The sequence below is a fragment of the Diospyros lotus genome, chromosome 7 (assembly GCF_014633365.1).
Source record: "Diospyros lotus cultivar Yz01 chromosome 7, ASM1463336v1, whole genome shotgun sequence".
Taxonomy (NCBI): Eukaryota; Viridiplantae; Streptophyta; class Magnoliopsida; order Ericales; family Ebenaceae; genus Diospyros; species Diospyros lotus.
Window position 1 is genome coordinate 33,632,975 of NC_068344.1, and position 11,158 is coordinate 33,644,132.

An 11,158-nucleotide genomic window follows, 5' to 3' on the forward strand; every position below is an offset into this window, starting at 1 on the left:
TTAATTTTTGTTTCTACGTTGTTCTACAGCAAAAGTTCCAAATTACTAATACCCTTTTCCCAGCGGAACCTCATGTTTCTGCTTCTCCTCCACAATAAAAAACAAAAAATGTTTTTGCTATCATGCAAAAACATTTTTTTGTTATCAACTCACATGAAGTGTAGAAGAATTCTTTTATTTACTCAAAAATTATTTAAAAGCGCTTTTCTGCCAACCCTAGCACAACCAAAATAGGCCGCAAGTAGAGGGGAAACGATCATATTGTGGAAGCTCTAGTGGTTTAAATGTGTACTTATCTCCACTACTTAGACCAAACAAGGATAAGGTAACCTTGCTGGACCATTCCATAAACACAATCAAACAAAGAAGATGAAGACAAGGAATGATGCGTGAAAAAACTATTATTATTATTACTATTTACGCTCTCTCGTACAACTCAACTGCAAAAAGTGAGAAAGGATAAAGCATAGCTATTCTAGTATAGAATTACCACAAAGGTTGAAAGAGAGCAAGAGAGAACCGAAGGCAGAGAAAGAAAACTGGTCAAAAAAGGGGTTATTAGCTATTATACAAGAGAGATCAAGGCAAAAGGAGAGACTCTAAGAAGCAGCAGCTATGGGTGGGGGTGGAGGATGGGCCGCATGAAACAAACTTGGTCGTGACAAGTTGACATTAGTTTCTTCCCTTTCAACAACATCATCTTCATCACCTCCTCCTTCTTCATCCTCCTCCGCATCCCACAGGAACCGGGCATAGGAAGCCAAAACATAACTGCAGCATCAAAACCAATTTAGTATAAATAAAAGCGTTTTCAATGCACGAGACTAAAGTCTTGGGAAAGTGAGAATTGGGAAAGTGTCGTGTTTATCTCACCAGTCATCAGGGGAGGCTTTTACTGCCTGATCAAAGTAGCTCTCGGCCCGAGAGGCATCCTTATGGGTCTGCCATATCAAATCAGCATAGAGTGACAGTACATTTCCGTCACTTGGGTTTGCCAGAATTGCTCTCCCGCAATACTCCTCTGCTTTTACATAGTCTCCTCGTACCTGTTTGTTTCCCAGTACCAAATCAACTCATTAGAAAAAGATTAACTTGCACGTATTCACGATGGCTATGGATTCTCTTCGACAGAAAAAAAGAAAAAAAATTGAAACTTTCTTTAAGAGCATACCTCTTTCAAGAACCTGGCATAATTGCCAATAAGGAGAGCGTTTCCAGGGTTTGCCTCGATCATTTTCTGATAGAACAAGTCCGTATTATCACTTCCACGATCGGAATCCCCATCGCCGCCATTACCGCCGCCCGCGCCCCCACCGATCCAACACCCGCCGGCGCCGTTTCCACCGCCCGCCACAAAAGCACATCCCTCTTCCACGGCTACCGCATCCAGCCGCGACTCCAATACCCGGCCCAGGCTTCCAGATCCGACCTCTCTCTCCTCCACCGCGGCAAGCGGTAACCTAGAACCCAGAGACAAGATCCGACCAGAGTACTCTGAACCGGATGCTGAACCCGTTTCTCCACCCTCCTCCTCTTCTTCTTCCACCGCGATCGCCGAAAACCCGATTGAAGGCCTTCGTTTGGAGACTGAAAGGTCCCGCAGATCGCTCTCTGAAAGCGCTCGGGTCATGTTCTTCTTCGCCGGGTCCTCGTTATGGGGCAGCAGGTTTAGCCGCAACGACACCAATGAGACGACGGACGATCGGGCCTTGGGAATCAGGAGCGCCCCTTCGTGCTCCGGCGATGCTGAAGGCTGAAGCCACGAATCCAGCACCGGCGTCGACGAGCTCCGGAGAAGCATTCTTCCTCACAAAATCAATATGGAAACGAAGACTAGAAACCGTATGTACACGTACGTTAGTGATAGACAATGGAGAGAGAGAGAGTTCTCGGCGACATGGCTTGTTTTCTGAGCGAGCTAGTCTTTGCAGCTTTATAGGACGAGAAAAGGAAGGCTTCAGATCGGATCAGAGCCGTTGAATTTCCCCACCAAACAAATTTGTTTAAATTACTATCGACGACCCACAGTTCTTCATGAATAGACGATAATATCTCTCAAATATCTAAAATTGTAGAAATACCCAGGCAAGGTTAAACGCTAAATGACAAAATCAAAATTGTTTTTTTTTTTTATTCTTCTTCGAGATGTTTTGGTGACTTTGGCTTTCTTTGACACAAGATTCTTTTTGTCAAATCAAAAATAAAATAATATTGATTTATCATTTGTTATCGCTCGTAATTAATTTATAATTTAATTAATAATTTAAGATTTTATTTTTATGGGCATAGTTGAGTTACAAATGAAAAAGTTGTAAAATTATGTTGGAGACTGTCAATGTGAGATCAATTGTTAAAAGAAGCAAAAATTTGTATTTTTCTGAGAATTATTCTTAGTAAGTCAATGAATGCAACTTCAAAAAATAAAAAAAATTTAGTCACCCATATCCCTAACTTATTTCCTTCGTGATGACCCTAAGACGGGTTCGACGGGACACGAGTGATAATGCATAATCTAAAAAAAAATAATTTGAGATTTCTTAATTATAATTTACTTTTGAGATGGGGTGCCAGTGCCAATTCAGAAAACTAAGCGGCAGTAGTGTAATTTCGTAAACAAGTTTATAGCATGCCTAGCACGTGACATTTTATGATTTTCGTTCGCACTTCGCTGCACGGAGTCGGCTTAGGACGGAACCAACCGCTACGCGGTCGAACGGTGACCTTTCGGGCGGGCCCACTTCCCAGGAGACTCCGGACCTATCGTAAACGACTATTTTCGAGCATACCGCAAATGGACGGTCCGGATTCCATCAATCACGTGAAGGCCTCGCGCTTGGTGTGGCCGGCCCCGAGAGCGATTGGGGCTTGGTAAAAGCATGGTTCGATCGGGTCCGTGAACATACCCGAATATTGGATCCACGTCTAAGACGGAATATGAATTTTCGGAGTGCCGGTGGGGAATGGGCCCTGGATGTTGGAAATATCTACGGAAGTGCCACCGGTTGGTTTCCAGTGGCTCGGAATAGTCGGGTCGGGGGCAATTGGGGATGGGCGTCGCTTTCAGATGAGTTGGGTGCTGTGAGGTGGACGGCCCTGTGCGCATGTTAGAGATTTGTGTAGGTCCCATAATATAAAAATCTCTTTGTCCTTTGCGTGCAAATGGATGGATGGCCGATTTCATTCTGGGCCGTTCTGGTCTTTTCATACCCACCTCTGACATTTACCTCTTGAAGATAAAGTGAATAAAAAATACACACTCTCTCTTCTTCTTTTAACTTTATATGATATAATATAATAAATAAACTAGAAAAGATCACCAGAGCTTCTAAGTGTGGATCTTTGGCATTTTTTTTTGTTTTGCCCGTCATGTAATCACTCTTAAAGCATGTCAAATAATATAAAATTTCATACGTTTAAGCCCGGAGATTATAACTAAGTAGGTTAAAATGGATATTTTATGGATATATTATATTATGTTAAATTATTAAATTAATATATATAATATTTTAAATATATTTAATTTAATTATATTATTATAATAATTTAAAATTTAATAATTTTATGTTAAATAATATATTTATATACTAAATTGTTCATGCACTTCAAATCAAGCATATTAATATTCACAAGTCTCTAATCGAGTGTATTAATATTAACGAACGTTTAATCAAACATATTCACTACCTTTAATGAATCAAACTTTACAGAGCTCAAGATCAATTCATTTATAAACCAAAATTTAAATTTAGGATTAAACTCATAGATTTTGTTGAGTTGAATGCTGGGCCAGTTGCTAACGGCTCAACTCATTTGCAATTCTATCAACTTGCAACTATTAAATTTAAAAATTTTAAAAATAATGTTAAAATATTAATACTCGCTCAACCATACATAAAGAGCAAAACACCCCACAAATGTGATAATCTAATCCGTTAGGTTTACTACATATTTTTTATTATTGAAGTCATTAATTAACTTTAAAGTATTGAAGACTTAATAAAGGGTCCTAACCCTACAATTTTTTTTATAAGTAGTCATGTCAAGATACATTGATGATTGATCTTAAGCATCATCAAGATTGGAAGGTAAAATTATTTTTTAATAAAAAATAATTAGACAAACAAAAATTTCATACCTAAAAAAATAATTCAATTTACGTGTCTCTTTTTTATTGGGTATAGATTATAATTATAAAAAATACAAATTAATCATGACAATGATTTTTTTTTTCTTTTTTTTAAACAGATAGAATGCCAATTTGATCACAAAAGACAAAGGGGAAGATCATTTGATTGGTCAAGTGGGAGTTCTCTAATCAATAAAATCATTTTATTGGTCAAGTGAGAGGTCTCCAATCAATTCAAATTGGACAGCTACAGACGTCTAAATCAACAGAAACCTCGACAATGGCAGCAAGGGCTGTGAGGGTTCTCCCATTCAGACTTTGATATGAAAAATCTTGTCTTTGCATTGGACCTCTTCAATTCAGAGAGAAGCATAGACTTTCCAAAACAACTACTTTGTGTGAAGGGCATCGCAGCATTTGGGCTTGGCTGGCGGGTGGCGGCTACTGGCTAGCAGTTGCCCTGAAAATGCGACCGCCACAGAGATAGAGAGAGAGAGAGAGAGAATGTCCCGTCGATATGATGTGAGGTAGAAAGAGTTGAATTTTGTAAATAAGAAAGAGAAATTGTATAAGAAGTCACTCCTTTTTCTAATAATAAACCTTTTAGAATTAAAATTGTACAATTATACCTATATGTTTTAAGTCCAAAATGAACAAAGATATCGGTAGTCATAAAGTATAAAGAATATGATACACAATACGAAAAGTATTATATAACATAAATAATGTATTATATGACATATTTTGATGTATATGATATTATTTTTTATATTGTATATTATGTAAAAATATAAATATTTATAGAATTTTAATTTATTATCTGCGTATGTTGCATGATGCTAACGTGAGGGCAATAGCGTTCACCTCTTTTTCCCTCTTATCAAGAAAGAAAAATAACAAATAATCAGCTCAAGTGTGAAATTATCTCTCATATATCAACATTTGATATATAATTTTAAATTTAAGAATAGAAAAGTTAGTGAATTGTTCTGTAATTACTTTGTATCATTCATAATATTATAATATTTAATAAATATTTTATCAAAGTATATATCCATCCTAGTTGTTATATGTGATTGGGTCATGAATATTTACTAATTAGAATCTAATCTAACTTGTGCCATTTTCTATCATAATTAAAAGATTTTGAATACAATTTTTTACTAATAAAAAAAACTCTAAACACAAGAGATATGAATTGCCAAGTGATTGGAACATTCGAACACATTTTTAAATTAATTTACATTACCCATTTCATAAATTTATCTTGCAATAGATGATTATCTTTATAATCATCTATTAGACCCGGATCTATATAACTAAAAAATCAAATAAATCACAAGAAACAAGATCATATCTCCCATGAGAAATTAAACCTAAACTTAAAGGACATATCCTGCATAATATATGGTCACAAACAACCACTTATTCTCTTGAATACTCCTTAACTTTTAGCACATTTTGTGTGGTATGTATGAGATCTGTTTACATGAAATTTATCTTGAAAAGAAGATTTGAATGGGGAGCATTTCATTTGCATTGCCAGCCAGCCAATCAGAAACCCATTGGTCAGGTTTCCCAAATTGCAATGGATGATGTCTTAAAAGCAAAAAATGGACAACGGGCTCACTCGATGGAGAAGATGATGGCCTGTCACAACTCGCCAGTCACACTTGTGGGCGTCCCCGCGCGCCTGAGTTTTAACTACAACTCCAAGCTTCTTATATCATGTAATTTTTCTTCCCAATATTTTGACCCATTAAGAAAACTTGGAGCTGTAGTCAAAACTCAGGCGGGGACGCGCACCTGTGACTGGTGAGTTGTGACAGGCCATCATCTTCTCCATTGAGTGAGCCCATTGTCCAATGGGCGTCTGATTTGGCTGGCTGGCTGGCAATGCAAATGAATGCTCCCCATTCAAATCTTATTTTCAAGATAAATTTCATGTAAACAGATCTCATACATACCACACAAAATGTGCTAAAAGTTAAAGGGGTATTATTCAAGAGAACAAGTGGTTGTTAGCGAGCATATATCATATATGTCTTTTAAGTTTAAGTTTAATTTCTCATGGGAGATAATGATCTTGTTTTTTGTGATTTATTTGGTTTTTTTAGGTTATATAGATCCGAGTCTAATAGATAATTATGATTTTACTTGTTTTATATGTTTTAAAACACGTAAATGACTTGATAAATCATTTATAAGAGAATTTTATGAAACAAGCAATGTAAATTAACCTAAAGATGTGTTGGGGTGTTCCAATCACTTGGTAACTCATGTCTCTTGTGTTTAAAGTTTTTATTTTTTTGTTAGCAAAAAAACATATTCAAAATCTTTTAATAATTAGTACATATTCATGACCCAATCGCATATACTTCATTTATTTTAAGATAAAATATTTATTAAATATTCTAGTAATTGTAAAAAAATTCACTGATTTTTCTATTATTAAATTTGTAAATTATATCAAATGTTGATACGAGAGATAATTTCACACATGAAGTGATTGTTTTATTATTTTTTCTTTCTCGATAAGATATCTATTTGGTAATTCTTCCCATAAAATGTTAGGAAAATTTTATAAATAAATATTTAACTGAATTAAATTGGGAACAAAAAAAGTTACACATGCTAGAAGTTGCATTAAGTTTTACTTAGGAATGACGATAATTAAAAATAGAAAAAGAACTTTGCTACCTCTTAGTATTGTCAAAAAATTTGAGCCTATAATACTTTATCAATTATAATTATTTTTATTTTTAAATCAACCTTATCTATCAATGTGTGTGTGTTTTTAATAGTAATTTGAAATGTGGGCATCAACGTGATGGGACAAAAATGTGGCTGCCAACGTTAGCATAATGAACTAAGCACTCTATAGTGCAAGTCCATGACTCAACACGATCACTAGTGTGAACTGGCATTCTGGGTTTGGCCCAGTCCATGGCGTTGAAATTTTAAATTTATTTCTAAACTTACTCACTAGAGCTAGGGTTGCAATCGAACCAATTTGAATTGAGTTTTGTTAAATTTAGACTTAACTTGATGAGTCAATTTTTAAGCGAGCTCGAGCTTGATTTGTTAAAAGGTTAATGAGCTGAAAATATGAGTTTGAGGGTCTGCTGGCTCACCCAAGCTTGGGATTGAGGAGCTTCTAGCAAGCTTGGGCTCGGGTTTGAATTTGTTAGAATTATTTTTTAAAAATTTAATAATCTAATATGTAAATAATCAAAAAATATAAATTTAGATCAAAGTTGATAATTAATAAATATAGTATCAAGTTGATAATTAATAAATATAGTATCAACATGATAAATAATTAATAATAATTTTATATTAAATAATATATTTATAAAAGAATTTGTTCATGAACTATTTATAAATTTCTAATTGAACATATTTACAAGTTTCTAATTGTCTAATCGAACATATTTAAAAGCTCTAGTATCTGATGCATCAGATACTAGAGCTTTCTAAATTATCATTGCCATCTCCAATAAAGAATCATCATTTATAGCATATTAATGCCATCATTTAAATTTGTAAATTATATAATGTAAAATTATTTACAAAATTAACAATAAATTACACACACAATCTCAAACTTGCACGATGATGCATTTGATTTTAAGTAATGGCCAAATTTATTTTATATGTAGCATTTGTAAATGGGTGTGTGTTATCAAATATTTTAGAAGTGTGAAATTCTCTATATTAGTAAGATTAATTTCATCTGTTACATTCATTAAAAAATAAAAACTAATAGCTCGTTTGGTACACAAATAAGAAGATGATATCTTATCACCTAATATGACATAAACATGTTTGGCATTTAAATTATAAATGATAGCTTAAGCCTAATATTATTTATATGACCTCTTTTCTAAGTATTATATAATCTAAATTTTGACGGAATTAATTTTAATTTCTATGTAAAATTGATAGTTTTACCCTATGTTACATGGAAACACCTCATAGAAGTCGTTTTCTCGTTTTTAAAACGTTTTCTATTCTCATTTTAAACTTTATTTATACATATTTTTTTATAAAAATATTTGTTTCAACGTTTCCGTTTCCTATCAAAAATATTTCTCATTTCCATGCAACATAGGTTTTACCCTCTCTTTTTATTAAATATTAGAATAAAACAATCTTCTCTTTTGCTTGAAGTCAAGTTACATACTTTACTCATAATTTATTATATCAAATATGGATATGATTAATTTAAATTTATACCTCCTTAAAACTTAGTATATCAAACATGTCATAGAATGAGAATTGATTTGTTACTCGTGTTTGACAATCTTTTGTCAAACGTGGACCCCAGAGGGGGTGTTTCATGGGATGGGGTGAAAAGGGTAGGGTAACACTCGTGTTGGGATGGGGCTAAGACTCGCGTTAGGCTACATATTTTGATCATAGAATTATTTAGATAGAAAGAAGAATAATACTCTCAGAGTCGAGCTCCAACTTTTATTTCTTTTATGTCGTGATTCTTTATTCTCTCTTTTGTCTTGTTTTTGTGCGGCTATAGGTTTGTTTTGTTGTTGTTGTTGCGATTTTTTGTTTTTGGTTGCTTAGGATATATCTTAACGTAAATTATTTATTAAAAAAAACTTTATCACATCTAAACGATCGGTGGTATTCTAAAATGTCTACTCTCTCTAATCTTATGTATTTCTAGTAAGTTTCATCTCTCTTCACTTGAATAGACTTTATTCTCTTCATATTGTTTTCAATTTTCAAAAATAGTAAAAATATGTTTAATTTTATATTTTTAAAAATAAGAAAAAAATTATAAAAAAATTTAAAACAATAAAAAATTATTTTAACTATTTTCTATCACAAATATGTATGTTCAAAATTTTTAAACTACAAAAAATACTATAAAAATATATTTTTAGCCATCTTAAAATAGTCATTTAAAATATAAAATTAAAAATAAATTTAAAATTTAAAACTATAAACTGAAAGTCTGAAAGTGAGCAAATCTGACAAGACCAAGGAATAAGAGAGACGGGTCATGCTATTAGTACATCATTTATGTACATCTTGAATTATACAAGACACATAAATAACAAAAATACCCCTTACCTTAGTGTGCCTCACCACCTTGGGTGAGGGTATTTTAGATATTGATACATCATTGTATAGTTCAAGGTGTATATAATGATATATCAATAGCATTTTTTTAAGAGAGACACATTATACTATCTTAAAATTAAGTCATGCTACTTGTACATCATTTATGTATATTTTGGGCTACACAATGCACATAAATGACATAAATACCTCTCGCTTCAGTGTCTTAAGTGAGTGCATTTTAGACATTAAAACATCATTATATAATCTAAGATATACACTATGATGTACTAATAGCATTTTTCCTTAAAATTTGATGAAGAATTAACACACTAATGGTTTAAGATACTCAAAAATATTCTATTAAAAGATCTAAGACAGCTTCATTAATTATTTCATGGTCAAATTAACCCCTAAACCATATAAAAAGTCACCACTCAGCTAATAGAAGGGCTCAGGACTGGATCTAGGTGACCACTAATGTGCTCTCTTTCTTTCTTTTTTGTTTTTTTGTTTTTTTTTGTTTTAATTAAGCAGGCGAATACCACCAATGTGCTTTCAGATTATGGAAGAAATTAATTTAGTTGCAGCTATCGGACAACAGAATTCAGAGAACCATGAGAGCCAATTAACTTACACTTCATCAAAGAGCAGCATCATCCGTATATATGATGAAGGTGAAATCATCAGCAGATCGAACTCTTCCCATGATGATCTGATGAACAGAACGGCTTATGCTTATGCAGGCCAGGATGGATGATAACAGAACCATATATCAGAAGATACATAATATATATATATATATATATAGAGAGAGAGAGAGAGAGAGAGAGAGAGAGAAACTCAAGGCTTTGAATAGTGCTGAAGAATTGGGAAATTAATAAAGATCTGAGGACGTAGTGACGAGTTGTCTTAATTAGGAAGCTTCCTTTGACTGAGCTGCAGGCGCCTTGTCTTCTTTCTTCTGCTCAGGAGCAGCGGCCTTGGCCGCCTTCTCCTTTGGCTTGCCTTTCTGGGGCTTCATGAAGCAGAAGCACGAGCAGCATGGGCACTGGAACAAGAACTTCATCTCTCTCTCTCTCTGTGGATGTTGTGTGAGTGTGCGTGTGTTTGCGCAAAAGTGGAGCTTTTAATCCCAATTTTCTTTCTTTCTTTTAATTTTTCCTTTCCAACCAGTCAAATCTTGTCCTTTAATCACCACCGTCTCACTTTTTCAACCCTCGGATTCCATTTCAGTCACCTTCACCTGACAAGATGGCTTTTCTATGTACGGGATCAATGGTCTTTATGTGGTTCCCCCCCCCCCCCCCCCCCCCCCCCCCCCCATGAAGTTTGGGTAATCTTCTCTGGGTTCTGTTTATGCTTGTTAGCATGTATTATAATTGGGTTTTGTTCTGAATACTCTTGTTAACAAAACCCATCTTCTTTTATGCTTAAAACATAATTTTTAAGAGAAAATGTTATAATATTATTAACTTTGGACGACCCATGTATAACTTGCGCAACCAAATACTAAATTCATCATCAATTGAGATTCATTCTTTATTAACAGCAGCTGTAGGGGCGGGGCGAGCTGGGGCTGGGTCCAACCAAACATGATCAACATTGAGCAGGCCACCATTCCCATGCGTTGTGTGGGGTCACTTCCATTGAAAAATAATGGCTGCTTTTGTTTCCTTTGCCTCACATGAACTATTGCTGGGTTGGCAAGCAATACAGAATCAATAAATTAGTTTGGCATTGTCGGCACAACACTCTTCGTCTTATTATTTCAACACTTATCTTTGATACTCAGTTGTATTTTTGTGAAATATTTGAGCAATAGGTAAGATACAGTAGTATATTTAATTTGTTTCCAGACGAATTCACATTATCACCATTATTATCAAAACTCGCTTTTATGATAAACTAATAGAGTGACGTTCACTCAATTGGTGTTACCCAACT

At 34.2% G+C, this 11,158-nt stretch overlaps 1 protein-coding gene across 1 annotated transcript; it reads right to left on the reverse strand.

The window, feature by feature from the left end:
- Positions 1–383: 383 nt before the first annotated feature.
- On the reverse strand, positions 384–1,916 carry LOC127806371 (uncharacterized). The gene is made up of 3 exons (XM_052343604.1): positions 1,172–1,916; positions 874–1,046; positions 384–771 (listed from the first exon to the last, which is right to left on the reverse strand). Exons 1-3 carry the CDS (start codon positions 1,799–1,801, stop codon positions 600–602), a joined length of 975 nt encoding a protein of 324 aa, XP_052199564.1. The 5' UTR covers positions 1,802–1,916; the 3' UTR covers positions 384–599.
- Positions 1,917–11,158: the final 9,242 nt, after the last annotated feature.